The sequence below is a fragment of the Ictalurus punctatus genome, chromosome 12 (assembly GCF_001660625.3).
Source record: "Ictalurus punctatus breed USDA103 chromosome 12, Coco_2.0, whole genome shotgun sequence".
NCBI lineage: Eukaryota > Metazoa > Chordata > Actinopteri > Siluriformes > Ictaluridae > Ictalurus > Ictalurus punctatus.
The window spans coordinates 16,655,758-16,673,710 of record NC_030427.2 but is presented as its reverse complement, the minus strand read 5'-3'; the positions used below and the strand labels follow the sequence as shown (position 1 = coordinate 16,673,710).

Below are 17,953 nucleotides of genomic sequence, written 5' to 3'. Positions count from 1 at the left end.
GTGTGTTTACTATTTTTCTGTAGTTTTGTACTGGAGGCTTTACACTTCCCTTATTTATTAGCAACATTAGCCTCAAAGCGCCAGCATAAAACTAATGAGGTAAACAAGCCCCGCCCCTGTTTGACAGACAGCCATTGGTCACACTGCAAATTAAAGGCTGTGTCATCTCTGAGAAACAGAGACAGACAGATAGACATACAGAAAGACAGACAGAGAGTAAGACGGTTTCTCACTGTTCCATGACTGGGAGAGGAATTCGGATGATCGGAGGCCATCAATGCAGCGATCCAATGCGTGCTGGATCCGATCCTCTGTGCACGAGGTGTACTGCATCTTCACACTTCCTAAAAACACACACACACACACACACACACACACACACACACACACACACACACACACACACCCCATTATATTTGTGAAGATCAAGATTATATCTACTATAAGGTCCAAATCAGGTTCTGTATTAGTTATCCTTTATAGAGTGTTCTGATTGGCTGAGAGCAGTATGGTGTGTTCTGATTGGCTGAGAGCAGTGTGTTTTAGTGCGTTATTGTTGCTCTTCTAACAAAACTCATTTTACTTTGAGTGAATAAACTCACAGCAAATCCAGAAAATCTGGCAAGAGAGATTTACAGAGAGGGAGGGAGACAGACAGGGAGAGAGACAGACAAGGAGAGGGATAAACAGAGGGAGAGACAGACAGAGGGACAGACATACAGGGAGAGGGATAAACAGAGGGAGAGACAGACATGGAGAGAGACAGGGAGAGGGAGAGACAGACAGGGAGAGAGAGAGACAGGGAGAGAGAGAGACAGACAGGGGGAGAGACACACAGACAGGGAGAGAGAGAGACAGACAGGGGGAGAGACGCACAGACAGGGAGAGAGAGAGACAGACAGGGAGAGAGAGACAGGGAGAGAGAGAGACAGACAGGGGGAGAGACACACAGACAGGGAGAGAGAGAGTGAGAAAAACAGAGAGAGGTAGACAGAGAGAGAGACAGCCTCAGAGAGAGTCTTGTATTTGGGGAAGTAACATACCTGATCAGTTTTGCATGTCTGATAAAGATACAAGTTTAGGCAAATTATTTTACTTCCTAGAAAACACACTCTCCCTCTCTCTCTCCTGGGGAATTTCTGGGGACTCTAGTGTCTGTCCCCATTTGTTTATCTTCCTGGTTGTAAACATGATCAGCAACGAGCGTCCACAAAATATCGTATGCAAATGAAGGCTGGTCACACACACACACACACACACACACACACACACACACACCCTCTACCTGTTCAGCCTCGATGTTTATCATTTTATTTGGTTGTGTAATGATCTTATAAAATCCATTTATGGCGATCTTCCAGTTCAACATGGCTCTGTGGTGTGTGTTTATATGCCTGTTGTGTGTGTGTGTTCCTGTGACTATAAATAAGCCGAGCTATTATTATTATTATTATTATTATTATTATTATTATTATAAATAATTAAACATTTATAAAATTAACATTAAAGAGGCTGTTAGTTATTAGGATGTTGGGTGAAGAGTAAACTCTCCTCTGAAACTGAACATGGACCGAACTGAAATGTGTGTGTGTGAGAGAGAGATACACAATATACCATGCATTGCCATTTTATCAGGTCTATTAACCACACAGATCCATCTGTTGTGCTGCATAAAGTATTAGCACCCCTCAACCCCATCCATCAATATATAGAGACGACCACAGGAGCGTTACTGGAGGGTTAAACACTTCCTGCCAGTTATCACACACTCCTACTCTGGTGTTCACTTTGTAGGTGTTCAGTTAGGGACTCATCCTGTGCAATGTGTGTGTGTGTGTGTGTGTGTGTGTGTGTGTGTGTGTGTTAAACATCCTCAAAACTTTGTCATCAGGGTCAGTTTCTGACTAGAGCAGACCTGTGATTAGGAGACTACCTGTTTTCCTGCCACTTCCTTAACCAGTTATGTCACTGGACTGCTTTCACTTCAGTATTTTTGTGTGCGTGTGTGTGTGTGTGTGTGTGTGTAACCCTGGAGCTGACAAGCTGAAGCAATCACAGAGTTTTATCCAACAAAAGTAAAATCCAACAAAAAGCCAGGATCAGGTTTCATTCCAAATCAAACACAACGCACAGAGAGAGACAAAACAAGACAAGTTCAAACCCAGAGATGCCCAAAGGTCATAAAAGCCTGGCTGTGTAAATGCCTTTGAGTTCAACAGATATAGCAGGTGTTATGATCAGCTGTACTGGTGCCAAACGGGATGTCAGCGCTCCATTAGATTATAAAAACATCCCAGTATGATCACACTTCCTCTTTCACACTTGGCCCTAAAACACAGACTAGCACTGAGGAGGTCTTTTTTTTGCATCTCAGATCAGGATTGTGCAATAAAAACTTCCCCTCCAGCACACTGAGGTCAGAAAAACAGCTTCGGCTGAAATACGGCCGGAAAAGGCGACTTTAAAAAAGGAAAGTGCTTTATTATCAAGATATTTATGAACAACTTGACCAGAAAACTTATCACTGGAGTCAGCTTGATATTTTGCTTTCATACTGAACACACTGCTGAAATTAGACGAGAAATTCCCCACAGCTGAAAATACACCCCCCCCCCCCCCCCCCCCCCCCCACACACACACACACAGAGTCTGCCACCAACACCAACTTCAACCATACTGAGAAATATGTAACAAATCAAAACACTCAGTGGAGCATGCTTTTATAGAAAAGTAATCAATGGCAAGCTGGTGATCTGAAGGAGAGTTACTGCTACCTGAAGCTGATTATTTTCCTATAACAGCACGTCCCCATGTGGGTTATACCTCTTACACCACAGCACCTTACCAACGATTTGAATTTTTCAAATTAGACACATTGTTCCTTTTTATCTGTTTATACTTACATTTAACGTCGGCGAAACGTTTAGTTCCGGCGAAACATTTAGTTCCTGTTCTCACTTACGGATTAACACTTTCACCTTTAAACCTTTTGTCAAAAGCAACAATAAAATTTTTGTTTTTTTAAAAAAAACGGCAGCTTTCCGTATTACCAAGAAACTGCAAGATATGTAAAATACTCTGTCCTAAAGATACCGGACAACTTAAAGTTACAGCTTTACCTCGGACACACATATCGAAGATTACACAAGGGAGTGTCCGCTGTACACGTCCCTATGAATGAGCTGTTACTATAGAAACTATAATGTATTAGATATGAATGAATGCAATAATAATAATAATAATAATAATAATAATAATAATAATAATACCTATACTATTGTCAGAGCTGCTGTTATAGAAAAGTAATGAACACTTCCTGGCCAATCATAATCGGGAATACAGCAGCAGCATGGTGGAAAGAAAATATAATACAAATCTTACATTTGCAAGCTCAGATATTATTTTGATTCAGTGGAGGAGTTTAATAATAAGAACAAGTAGAAAATGTAAAATGTTAATAATTCAGGTGCTCGTCTATGGCGCCGGCGCTGAGATATAGTACGCTATTAAATCGTTAAAACACTTCATAGGAATAAAAATGACTAAAAGCAGGACTATTAAAAAGCACAGCAAAGCATGAGACGGAAATAATCCTTTATTCAGTGCTGCTTCTCTACCAGTTCACTGTAAAGTGAGTATTTTATGCAAATGTGATGTAAAGTCCTCATTCCACAGAAATGTTTCCTCTAAAGAGGGAAGTTCTGCATCTCTCGCTGGTTTGGTTATTATTCCCGCTAAAACCATGCTGATATTTTTCCTGTACTTTACACTTGGCAGTGTTTATAGTTTATAGAGGAGATGATCATGCCAAACAGACCCTACTCAAATTTCTGTTCTTAATACAATATTAATTTTCCCTAAAAAAAACCCACAGCATTACAGAACAGTGTGAATCCCCTGTTATGTACTGTAGATACAAAATGAGTCATGTTTTATCTACACACCACACAGATAAGTTCCTTTTAGTGCGCTGGAAACGCCAGTAAACATGCAGATACACACACTCCAGAATTAGAGCTAGAGGATTAAAATAAACCCACACACATCCGGTTGAAATAGATTTCCTAAATATCACAGAGAATGCTGATGATAACAAGATTAATTCTGAAATGAATTGGTATGTTATATGCCATATTAAAACAATAAGCATGAATTTGATCCAAAAAGCAAACTGAGTGAATTCTGACTAACTAGTACTCTTGCTAGCTGGTTGTGGGTTTAGTCTGTTTAGTAAAACTGAACACTACAGCTCTGAGAGCGAGTGTTTATCACTAATAAGCCAACTCATCCAACTAATTAGCCAACTCATCGACTTTTGTGTCCTTTGATACAAAATAAAGCTACACCCATCTCTAGAAAAGGCCAAAGGATCATTCTACAAGTCTCTCATGATAAATTATATGTGTTATATATTAAAGAGAGAGAGAGAGAGAGAGAGAGAGAGAGAGAGAGAGAGAGAATTACCTCATTATCCAGAGTAGGGCTGTAACTAACGATTATTTTCATAATAGATTAGCTGGACGATTATTTTTTCGATTAATCGGCTGGGGGGCACACTTTCAGTACCATTTTTTTCGTTTATTTTAAATAAAATCCACAAGCTGAGTGTTACAAATATAAACTTCAGACTAAAACTTTACACAACTGTTTGTCCAATTATATAAGACTGAAAAGAACCCAATATACACAGACACACACACACACACACCAGAATATATATTATTCATTTAGGACTGTAGTTTAATTCAGTGCTTTTTGTGCATCCATAAAAAAAGAATGCATAAATACTTAAAAAAACAAACTAAGTATATAACTAAGTGTATAAACAGTAAACTGAAGAAAGTCATCATCATTGACTCTGGGTATCTGCTAAAGCTAGCGGCATGACATTACATGCGTATGACGTCATGAGCCACTGACTAGGAAGCAGCTTATACTTCCCGTTAGTAAAAAAATGCTAGACGATAGATATTTTAGACGATATTACCTAAAATGCATACACTAGACGGTAGAGTACACAGTGCATAGTTTAAGTGTATAGTATATCATTTGGGACACAACTTTAGGATTTACTGTCCAATGCATGTTTTTGGAACAGAAGTAACATAGTGAGTAAATGTACACCGTCTCGCGCGCAGACCAACTAATCGATAATGAGATTCGTTGCCAACGATATTCATAACTGATTATTATTGATTTTATCAATTAGTTGTTGCAGCTCTATTCCAGAGCTGAAACCAACACAGACGTTCAACACTTTTATTAACCAGGGATCTCAAAATGCACGATGTGAAATGGTGGACTGGTGTAACTCATAATCCAACCTGTAATGTCCACCAACATCCTTCATAAAACCATAAAACACACACTGAGATAACATTAACAAGCAATCACTCATCATTATCCAGTCAACTGGCTGCCCAGTCCTTTCACAAAAGCATTTTTTTTTTTTTTTTTAGGAAGAAGCTGTTCATGTGTAGCACAAACACGGCCCTAAAACCTTCCTGAGCCTGTGTTAGGTGAGGTTATTACTAGAGACACCACCGGTCCGATACCCAGGCTCAGTATAGGGTAGGGATGGGCGACATCTTATCGTTTGTGATATACCGGTAGAAATTCTCCCCACAATAAGAATTAGTCTTCCCGCGCTAATAACGATAAAGCCTAGTTGATGACGTATATCTGTGTGCAACGGTCTGCGACCCACTGGTTTAGTAACAGAAAACCAGTTTTAATTTAGATCAAGGTTTGTGTTTCTGAGGCTCTCAAGATCACAGCTATCACTTGTAACCAAAAACAGTGGTGCATGCTACTATATATATATATATATATATATATATATATATATATATATATATATATATATATATATATATATATATATTTATTGTCACTGATATCATTATGGCAATAAATACCAGAAAATATCATGATATAGTTTTAAGTCCATATCGCCCATCCCTAATACAGGGCCGATATCAGAAGACAAAACAAAGGTGGATCGGATATCAGGTGAAAAAATAATTCATTTGATCAGATCATGTAATAAATGGAAAAGATTTACATATGAACTGCCTTGACTGTAAATTATATATATATATATATATATATATATATATATATATATATATATATATATATATATATACACACACATACACACACACACACACACACACACTTACATTTAAACTTGAAATTTGAAACTTAAAATTGAACCCGCCCCCATTTCCACCCATCTACACAAAGCTCCACCCCTAAAACAAGGTGGTTTCCAAACTGTTTTTTTCCCCCTCCAGCTATGTAATGTTCTGAGACACTGGCTTAGGCAAAATTTTTTTTTGGATCTACATAATTTCTGTTACTATTTACATACTAATTCTACTAGTAACAAATTGGTTTGTGAAATAATTCCTGCACACTGAAAGTTCTTATAGAGTTTATATTGAAGTTTAGTCTGGAAGCTGATAAAAGTATTTGGATATAAATTTCAGACATTTGAATGATAAACACGTCACATTCATTACAATTATTTTATTTAGCCTACTGTAGTGTATTTACTAAAGTTACTTTTTGCCAGTGAGTTTCCTTTGTTTTGAAACTTGCTAGTAATGAGATTTGACTTTAAAAACACACCATTAGACTCAGAACCCTGAATAAACACAAGTCCCAAAAGTACAGGACTGATGTAAATTAGGCCAAAGGTGAAGTGAAGCGACTGTTTGAATTTACACTAATGTCTGCGTGTGCAATGTTCACATTCCTGTGATATTTTGTTTACATTATCATGCTAACAGCTAACAAGCTAACCACCGCTCCAGCCGGGTCAGTACAGTTAATAAAGACCCCCATCATGTTAAAGTGACAGCGAAAAAAAAAAAAAAAAAAAAAAAAAAAAGACCACACACTATATGACGTCACAGCTCAGGAGCAAACTCACCAGCATGTTTACTACACATCAGACACACCAACAACAAAATCCAAGCGGGAGCATACCGCATCTGGATCTCAGCCAATCACAGAGCTCCATGACGCGCACCTGGGACTGAGAGTCGCTAATAAACGTGTAATGGCGTCTCACCGGACATCCGCCCGCGCGCGCGCCTCCTCAGTCCCGGTGGTAGAGTCGCGTGAGTTTAATAAACACCGTTAAAGATCTAAAACAGCTGAAATGTGGACGGGTACACACACACACACACACACACACACACACACACACACACTAAATGTAAAGCTGAGAAAGTTCAAATCATCATCATTTCCCCGGGATTTCCCCTTCATAGCCAAGCTGGGAAAACCTCTGAGAGTTATTAATACACGCGAAAGTGTAGACACAATGTGTTGACAACACTTACTCAATTTAAAGTAGAGGCAAAAATGGCTACTTTTAAAACTGCTCAGGTTTGGGTTTATAAATTAAAATGTGGACGTTTTTAACTGATGAAATTGAGTGGGTTTTACTCGGTGTTTTCCACTCTGGCTTAATGTCACTGCTATTTATATCACATTAACACCTGTTTAATCTCACACACAGAATCTAGGGTACATGATAACCAGGTCGTTATTTCACTGCACTGGGACTTTTTCAGAAGTGATAAGAGACAGGAAATTGTCATCATGTTACAGATAGAGGTGGAGGAAGAGGAGGAGGAGACCGTGTTAGGTGCAGAAGTGAACGCCAAAAATCAAATCCAGAACCTGTTTCGGAGGTGTATGAGATCACACCAAAATGCTCGGGAATTTCTTTTCCCATAACACTAAGGACACACATGCCATGTCACAAATGTCTCCCTACTCCCTATTCCTTACTTTCCATTCCCTACTCCCTACTCTCTATTCCCTAGTCCCTATTCCATACTGCCTATTCCTTACTCTCCATTCCCTTCTCCCTATTCCTTACTCCCTATTCCCTACTCTCTATTCCCGACTCCCTATTCCCTACTCTCTATTCCCTACTCCCTGTTCCTTACTTATTATTCCCTACTCCCTATTCCCTACTCACATCATCTGTCCACTGTGGGCGTGTCCCAAATCTACAGTGCGTTTAATAGGGTGTGTGAGAGTTCTGACAGCACAGAGCAGTATTATTGAGTGTGGTGACATTTTTAAAATTAAATAAATTATAACAAATGTATATAAATATAGGCCAAACAGTGGATTTTCCCTTCATCTTTTTAAACCACAGCATCCCAGAGGAAAGTGCTATCCGCCCTCTTCCACATCCATGAGCTCACAGACACCCACGATTGAACTTTGGGAGCTTTCTGTCAGCAGTGATTTTTCCGAACAAACCTGAAACAGAAATGACTGACACTGCTTTCAGTATGGCCACCCACATGATCATCTGGCTTCAGAGTTTTAAAACCTCAGAGATGTTCCAGTGGTGATCTCGTTTCTGTTGGTGATGTTGATCTTCTCCAGTCATACTTCATACTTTTACACTGATAGTAGCTACTCTTATAAAAAATGACAATCCATTTGGATGAAACCGATCTCTAATAGTTTCAATTGCATAAAACCCTGCCATGGAAAGTAACTTAATGGTTTCCATCAGATTGAGATATATTTCCATTAGGAATTTTCTGCTCCCTATTAAACCTCCAAAACACTAGTCCATTAGACTACCATTAGGAACCAGGAGCTAGCTCGTGTAATGACAAAAATATTTTAAGGAACTTTTATTTAGTTAGCTAGTTATCTGTTTATGTTAACTACTGGAAGAAATGCTTATGATGTATTTTCAGTTATATTAATTATATTTAAATTTATGTCGTAATTTATGTCTTGTGTTAATCACGTCTGTCGTGAATGATGTGTAGGTGATGTCAGAGAACACATCAGAGATAATAAGATGGAAAAATAGTTCTACAAATAGTACATTAAATATTAAAATATTAATTTATTGTTTAAAACTCAAACATGCAATGGGTGTTTTGGAATTAGAGACCGTTTCGGTCATCCTGCATAATTGTCCAGAGCATTACAACAATTAAAATATAAATAAAATTATATTATTAATAAATATTGAAGTAGATGTAGTGTGGTGTTGCAGGGGGGGATTTCTCACACAGTTGAACAATAGAGCCGTCCTTCACGCCTGTAGTTGTATTGTATTGTATTGTATACCTGCTGGAAGGAAATAATTCATCACTGAACTGAAACCACATTAGTCTTTTCCATTAGAGCCAAAAGAGAAGGTCATTGTGAGTTTATCAAGACTTTATTTGCATTTACTGTCATCTTTTGTACAGTCTGAGCGTCAGTTGGGTTAGCATGGTTAATGACAGCTGGACGTCACCTGATTCACTCTGGATTTCTTTTTGTCAGAGCTGTTTGCTCAACAAACACAAAAACACTGCGGCTTAATGAACAGCTCAGCGTCATGTAAATATCTCACTGATATCATGTCATGAGGCATTTATTGCATCTGTTCCCTATACTGTAATCACCATCACAAAAGGCATGGACGTGTCCCAAATCACAGTTTTATTCTGCTGTTTTATTGTAAAAGGCCCTTCAGGAGTTTTAAACTGAGCCGGTCAGAGTCTTGACCTTTTCTTTTGCAACTACAAAAAAAAAAAGTGGAAGTGCCCGTGTTGACGTGTTAAAGGATGTGCTCATGTCCTCTTATGAAATTAGAGGATTCATCTGGGCAGCACACATGACCAGCAATAACTGTTTGCACACAACGAGCAAAAATTCCACAATAATCCCATTTTAATCCAACCAGTGACTCAATTAAAATATAAATCTAAATATACGGGCTGAACATTATAATTTTTTGTTTTGTTTTTAATAATAAAAGATTATCAGCACATGTCTTAATGACAACAACACAAAAAAAATAATACGTTTGGAAAAGCTACAGGACTACAGGATAAAAAATGTTAGAAAATGATAGAAAATGTCTGAAATAAATTCAAATAAAATTGTGGTAAAGATATACATTTGTTAAAAATGAGAATTAGAACTAGAATGAAATTTTACCTTAACATTTACTTACATTTTAAAATAAATTACAGTATTATATATATTATTGTGCATGATGCATTAGTCTTTATATATATATATATATAAAGACTAATGCATCATTCACAATAACATATAATATATATATATATATATATATATATGAGCTTATGTGCTTATAAGCAACTTATAAACATGAGCATCAGAGTTCGTTATAGTTTGAAATTAAAGTCTGTTGTACTGAACTGAAGTTATTCACTATTCAGTGATGGAGACTTGAGTGGAAGCTGTTCATAGCAATTGCAGTCCTAATGCTCTCCAAGGAAGGAAATGAAAACAGATATCATCTTGTCTTAGTAGGTTTAGTAAAGAAATTAAAGAAACAGTGGCGTGGTGTCATGTCTAGCGTTCTATAACACTACGTTATAATTATACAGATAACGATGATGCTTGAAAACAGACTTATAAAGAGGTGTCTCTACACAGGGTCATAATCACATTCCACTGTACCATCACACACACACACACACACACACACACACACACACACCAGGTCCTCAGTCCAGTAGAATAACCCCCCGTCCATGAGAATCTCCTCGTCTTTTCCTTCTCTGTCCAGATCCCATTTCCACCAGCCCCAAACAGGAAGTTCCCCGAGGAAGCAGGTGTCGCTCTATTGTTCCTGCTTTACACTCCCACAGTCACACGGCTCACCGTACACACTGTCTGATTGATTACATACATCATTACGTTTATATATGCATACTCTGCATACTGTATACACTCAGCTACACGGCTAATCTTGTTGCCATGGTAAAGACTAAATAATAATCGATTACTGACCAAGTCGTACAGGACTTCATGGAGTTTTTTTTTTGTGTCTGTTGCTTGATTTTTCTGCAGTATTAAAGAAAATTTCAAGAGTGTTTTGTGTTTTAATTTGTGGGAAAACTACTCGAATTGGCACTAAATTGTTGGTATGTTTGTTGGTAAATGAGACCTTTTAGCTGTGCTCCTGTTCGACACGTGAATGGAAGAGGGCTTTGGCTGAATGCGGGTTGTGATGACGTCGCATGACACATCCTGGCCCAAATTTGCAGAATATCTACGGCAATTGTGAAAAATTGTGAGCTCTTCCGAATATTGCAGAGTTTTCTTGATTTTACCTTCATTTCTGTGATCGCAAAATCACCAAATCCTGGATGGACTGATTGCTTGGGATTTTTTGCCATTTAGTTATTTCCTACTTGTGCTTATTATTATTATTATTATTATTATTATTATTATTATTATTATTATTATTATTTTTACCAAAGTAGGTAGCTAGTTGGCAAAATTTGGTAATCAGTGATCATTTAGCATAGTTTAATATGAATTAAAGATCATGTCATAATGGCATGCTCACAACTTCCTCTGATCGACCTGTTATTCAGGAACCAGGAGCAAATCTTTTACTCCCTAATGAATTATTTGTTGCTCATTTCTAATCTCTGTCATGGTACACTTCCATTTTCTCATAAACACCTCTGATGATACGTCCCAAAGTTAATAGACCGAGTTAAATGTTTTCTTAACAGTTATATATCTCTCTCTCATATCAGATAAAAGAAGTCATGTAATGTCTCGTAAGAGATAAACATCGCGTCCATTTTGTCTATGACGAGCCAATCATCACTACTTGTAGCCATGGAAAATTTTTTCAACATAATTTTCTATCATCACGTCACTGTTTCTATGTTCAATTTAGCACCTGAAACTATGTGGAGCATAAAACCCCCCCCAAAATATTAAGATAACACCAGGTTCAAGACCTGCGTGTCCTCATAGCTAGTGATGGTGCCAAAAATATATCCGTGAACGGGGTGTAAAGAGCTGCAAAAGATGCAGGATGTTACAAAACAAACAAACTGAATAATAGAAGCGCCTTCAATTTTGCTTGTATTTTCTCATTTGTAAGTCGCTTTGGATGAAAGCGTCTGCTAAATGAATAAATTTAATCTAAATGTAAATGCAATTTAAAGTGCATAAACACTTCAGGAAAAAAGTTAGCAGTCATCATTAATGCGAAAGCTGCTCCTGTTTAACTGCCTCGCCATGGAAATGTGGAGTTTAAAGCCATAAAGATGTGTTTATTTGTTTCTTTGACTGATTAATCTTGTATTCTTCATTTTTATAAACGCCATGTGTGTGGAAGACGGATCCGATACAAAAGTCATTCATTTGTGGCTTCTCTGCGGTTTTAACCTAGAAAAACACACGCACGCCACTTCTTAATACACACCCATGTCTGTGTGTGTGTGTGTTTGTGTGTTTGTGCGTTTTAGTAGGTTATATGTAATCAGTGTGTTATGTGTGATGGATCAATTGCAGGTTTTACTTGTGTTTTGAGTAAAACATGAAACTCGCTGGTGTTACCGTTATAGTCTCAGGTTTGGAGATGACATTCTGTTCATCCTCAGTGCACACATACACACACACACACACACACACACACGACCTGTACTTTCATATGTTCTGTTTCTCATAATAGTTTTATCTATCAGTATCTGTACATGTTTAATACACGTATTTCTCAGTAATCAGAGTAATGCTTTTTGTTTACGTAGCACTTTCCATTATCCCCCCCCACACACATATACACACACACAAATTATATCTAGATATATAAGTTTATTATATGATTCTCACACTTATTTTCTTATTTCACCCCTTACCCTCTCTTTAGCCTCATTTACCCCCAACAGCACACAGTAAGCGTGATACTGTTCGGAAATAACTGCACTGAAACAATAGATTATGAAAAAGCAAGGGCTTCCTCTTTTTTTTCCACATGAATGGGCCACAGGTACAGTAAGGACGCGCAATATTTACAAACGCAGGTGAATATGAGCGCCAACTTCCTCTCTGGACAGGAAATGAGGAACCGGGGCTCTTTCCTTTTGGCCTCTATTGATTGCAGTGGGAACTCCTCTGGAGGTGATTCGGTGCGTTATGAAGTCAGATATTCGGCATAATCAGCAAGGTCATGCACATTAAACAGTTCAGGTCATCCAGTACACACACACCTCATCCCTTTCTGTGATACATTTGAATGAAAATCCAGGGTGAGATTTGGCACGCAGGGTTCTGTTGGCTTCAGTCTGTGCATTGTTCTGTCCAAAATCAAGTGTTCAAACTTCCATTGTTGAAGCTTAAGTTAATGTGTGTGTGTGTTTGTGTGTGTGCGTGCGTGTGTGTGTTGTAGTGGTAGTAAAGAATATGAAAATTATTCTTTTGATAAGAACAACTGCACAAACAGGAAGGCAAGCGAGGGCAAACCTAAATACAGAGTAAGTGTGTGCGTGTGTGTGTGTGTGTGAATGTGTGTGTGTGCATGTATGATTATGCAGTGTAAATTTGTGTTCATGTATATACTATAATAAGCCTCAATATGGCACACACACACACACACACACACACAGAGGGAATAAAAAATAAAACATAAGAAAAACTTCCCTCATGGTTCAGCATCAGTAAATGTCAGAATGAGTCACGGGGGGAAAGCAGAAGTGTTGCCCTGTGTGTGTGTGTGTGTGTGTGTGTGTGTGTGTGTGTGTGTGTGTGTGTGTGTGTGTGTGTGTGTTTGAGAGAGGGAACTTCAGTCATACATCTCTTTAGCCTCTCTGTTCTTCCCGGGCATGATACACCCTGCTATACGGTGAAGTACTGTCATGGAGTCAGGAAACTGATCACACATTCATCTAACTTCCTGTCAGTGAAATTCAAAGAACTGCTGCAGCTGAGGTGTGACATGTGCACCACAAACACATACCACCACCAAACTGTTGGTTTTTTTGCCAATATGACCTAAAGCTAATATAGAACCCTTATCTAGCTAATTTAGCATTCTCAGATCAGTCTAAAATTTACACAATATTTTTACACACACACACACACGCGATCACGATCTGGTCACGATCAAGACCAAAAACATTCTTTTTCATTGTTCGGAAACAACACAAAACTGTAAATACGCTCGGGTCAGATAGAGTAAAAGTCCAGGCGTTAAAGCCGTAGTCCCTCGCTAGTGTACACTACATAGCTGTTTACATGCACTTTTTGAGTCACATACAAATCAGATTTTTTTTATTCATGTTATCATAAATAGTGAAACTGTTTTAGTTAATGATGTTACTCAGGAGTGAGGTGAAGATGCCATTTTATCTCACACAATCTATATTTTTAATCTAACAGATATATAGAAGCAGAATTGACTCGAGACTGCAGGCTGTAACCAGTCACATCGAGACTCCAGTCTCTGTACGGATTAACATCAATTCAGGAGATTTCATTTTTGTAGATTTAATATACAGTGGTGCTTGAAAGTTTGTGAACCCTTAAAACCCTTGACATTTCTGCATAAACATGACCTAAAACATCAACAGATTTTCACACAAGTCCTAAAAGTAGATAAAGAGTACCTAATTAAACAAAAATATTATACTTGCTCGTTTATTTATTGAGGAAAATGATCCAATGTTACATATCTGTGAGTGGCGAAAGTATGTGAACCTCTAGGATTAGCAGTTCATTTGAATGTGAAATTAGAGTCAGGTGGGAAGACAAGCAGGTGTGAGTGAGCGGCCTGTTTCATTTAAAGAACAGGGATCTATCAGAGTCTGATCTTCACAACACATGATTATAGAAGTATATCATGACACGAACAAAGGAGATTTCTGAGGACCTCAGAAAATGAGTTGCTGATGCTCATCAAGATGGAAAAGATTACAAAACCATCTCTAAAGAGTTTGGACTCCACCAATCCACCAACAAACAGATTGTGTACAGATGGAAGAAATTTAAGACCATTGTTACCCTCCCCAGGAGTGGAGACCAACAATGATCACTCCAAGAGCAACACGTATAATAGTCCACGTGGTCACAAAGGAACCCAGGGTAACTTCTAAATCAACTAAAGGCCTCTCTCACATTGGCTAATGTTAATGTTCATGAGTCCACCATCAGGAGAACACTGAACAACCATGGTGCGCATGGCAGGGTTACAAGGAGAAAGCCACTGCTCTCCAAAAAGAACATTGCTGCCCTTCTGCAGTTTGCTAAAAATCACGTGGACAAGTCAGGAGGATATTGGAAAAATATTTTGTGGATGGATGAGACCAAAATATAAATTTTTTGCTTTAAATGAGAAGTATTGTGTTTGGAGAAAGGAAACCACTGCATTCCAGCATAAGAACCCTATCCCATACATGGTGGTGAAACATGGTGGTGGTAGTATCATGCTTTGGGTCTGTTTTGCTGCATCTGGGCCAGGACGACTTGCCATCATTGATGGAACAATGAATTCTGAATTATACCAGCGAATTGTACAGGAAAATGTCAGGATATCTGCTCATAAACTGAATCTGAAGAGAAAGTAGGACATGGAGCAGGACAACAACCCTAAGTGCACAAGTCTTCTACCAAAGAATGGTTAAAGAAGAATAATGTTAATGTTTTGGAATGGCCAAGTCAAAGTCCTGACCTTAATCCAATAGAAATGTTGTGGAAGAACATGAAGCAAGCAGTTCATGTGAGAAACCCACCAACATCCCCGAGTTGAAGCAGTTCTGAACTGAGGAATGCGGTAAAATTCCTCCAAGTCGATGTGCAGGACTGATCAACACTTACCAGAAACGTTAGTTGCAGTTATTGCTACACGAGCGGGTCACACCAGATACTGAAAGCAAAGGTGCACATACTTTCGCCACTCACAGATATGTAATATTGGATGACCTCAATAAATAAATAAATAAATGACCAGGTATAATATATTTTAGGATATATTTTATATATATTACTTTTAGGACTTGTGTGAAAATCTGATGATCCTTTAGGTTTAAGCAGAAATCTAGAAAATTCCACCACCGTATTTCTGTTTTTCTTCCACCTCGATTTATTCTGATCTGATAATGGAGCCTAATTAGACAAATTTTAATCCTAATTTTAGTTTTTAAATACGGTGCAAATGAGAGAGTGTGACCCTGTGGAACATCACAGTGCGTTACAGTGTTCTGATCTACAGAGTTCTAGGATGCAGGGTTCTATGAATGTGGAACTTAAATATGTGGAACATAAATAATACACTGTAACGGGTCTATCAGTACTCTAGTGTAGGGAATACACTCTCAAATTGAAAAGGTACTAAATTGAACCTTTTCCTTGTTACAAATGAAACTTTTAGAAATGAATATAGTATTTATATTTATATTTATATTTATATCGTACTGTTCTCACCATCATACTACTATGACTCTTTGATTTCCTCTTTAGGGCTCAATATAAGTTGAGAGTATATGGTCTCTTGTCGCTGAGGTGGTACCCTTCTCATTTGTACCTTTAATACACACCTTTCACCTGGGAATGTGGACATCGTGTAGCTTTCAGAATGATTTAAGGTACTGTTAAATAATGAAGTTTATAAGATATACAGATAAACACTAAAGGTACAAAAGATGTACCACCATAGTGACATGGAAAAAGTACAGGTGAGTACCACTTTTCCCTTTTCTGTATGGAATAGGTTGAGATTTATTACACAGCTGATGAAACTAAAACTTTGCAAATGCAGCTTAAATAACACACACACACACACACACACACACAACACACACACACACGCACTTTTATTTCCCATTTTTCGACTCTCGGCTAGTAATGACCAGAACAACAGCTCTCTATTAGAAACACATGCTTGTCGTTTTTTTTGTGTGTGAATGTGTATGATTTTGGTCTCCTACCTGCCAGCCGTCACACACTCCCCATGTTTCAGCAGGTCAAAGATCAGAGGTGAGAAGTTCTTCACTTCATATCCGTTGAATAAAAGAAAGCATTTCTTTCAGGGTGCAGCAGCTTCATCTGCTTCAAACGTACATACATATACACACAAATGCACACACTCATACACACACATATGCACACATGAGTCAAACAGTACTGAAACAGGAAGTGAGTTTAGGGAAGGTGCATGAGAGGACGCAAGGGGAGGGGCTTCCACACCCACACAGCAGCGGAAGTCATTCTTTGATGTTTTGTGTTGTTTTTATGAATTGGAGTGTGTTGTGGCATCCTGCATCAGGAGAAATGGGCACAAAGGGCAGGCTCTGTGTGTGTGTGAGTGTGTGTGTGTGTGTGTGGGTGTGTGTGTGTGTGTGTGCACGTGCACTTGTATTGTTCTAGTTCTGAACAAAAACTATATTCCAAAATGTTCCAAAAAGTATAAAATGTGTGTTGATGTAAAAATCTCACAATGTATACATAATTCAGTGTGTGATTGACAGCAGTAACAATGAGGGCAAGTGAACAGTGTGAATATACACTTCCACTAGGGGGTGACAATGCACTGAACATGAAGCAGGTGATGAAGACAGTACAGTATATTAGTGTGTGTTAGAGTGTGTTAATGTTAGTTGGTGTGTGTTAGCATGTGTTGGGGTATGTTAGGGTGTCTTAGTGTGTGTTGGAATGCATTGGTGTGTGTTAATGTTAGTTGGTGTGTGTTTTATTGTGTTAATGTTAGGTAGAGTGTGTTGGAGTGTTTTGGTGTGTATAATGTTAGTTAGTGTGTGTTAATTTGAGTATTTGTTGGAGTGTGTTAGTGTGTGTTGGTGTGTGTAATGTTAGTTATTCTGTGTTAGAGTGTGTTGGTGTGTATTGGTGTGTGTTAATGTTAGTTAGTGTGTGTTAGCGCGAGTTAATGTAAGTGAGTGTGTTAGTGTGTGTTGCGTGTGTTAGTGTGTGTTGGAGAGTGTTGGCGTGTGTTAGTGTTAGTGAGTGTGTTAGTGTGTGTTGGAGTGTGTTAACATAAGTTAATGTGTTAGTGTGTGTTGGAGTGTGGTGGCATGTTTTGGCATGTGTTAGTGTGTGTTGGAGTTTGTTAGTGTGTGTCAGTGTTAGTGAATGTGTGTTGGAGTGTGTTAGTGTGTGTTAGTGTTAGTGAATGTGTGTT

The 17,953-nt window shown here is 38.3% G+C and overlaps 1 protein-coding gene across 5 annotated transcripts in view; it reads right to left on the bottom strand.

The window, feature by feature from the left end:
- pik3r5 (phosphoinositide-3-kinase, regulatory subunit 5) overlaps positions 1 to 16,959 on the bottom strand; it is a 27,688-nt gene extending 10,729 nt beyond the window's left edge. Inside the window, exons 1-2 of one of the 5 annotated variants that reach the window (XM_017480969.3) lie at positions 16,746 to 16,959; positions 234 to 344 (exon numbers count right to left, since the gene is read on the bottom strand). In XM_017480969.3, coding sequence (XP_017336458.1) covers positions 234 to 333 — 100 coding nt within the window. In that variant the 5' untranslated portion in view covers positions 334 to 344; positions 16,746 to 16,959. Of the gene's footprint in view, positions 1 to 233; positions 345 to 6,940; positions 7,180 to 16,745 lie in introns of those variants that run through there. The other 4 variants (XM_017480968.3, XM_017480965.3, XM_017480967.3 and 1 more) reach the window with 4 other exon arrangements.
- Between the last annotated feature and the right edge of the window lie 994 nt (positions 16,960 to 17,953).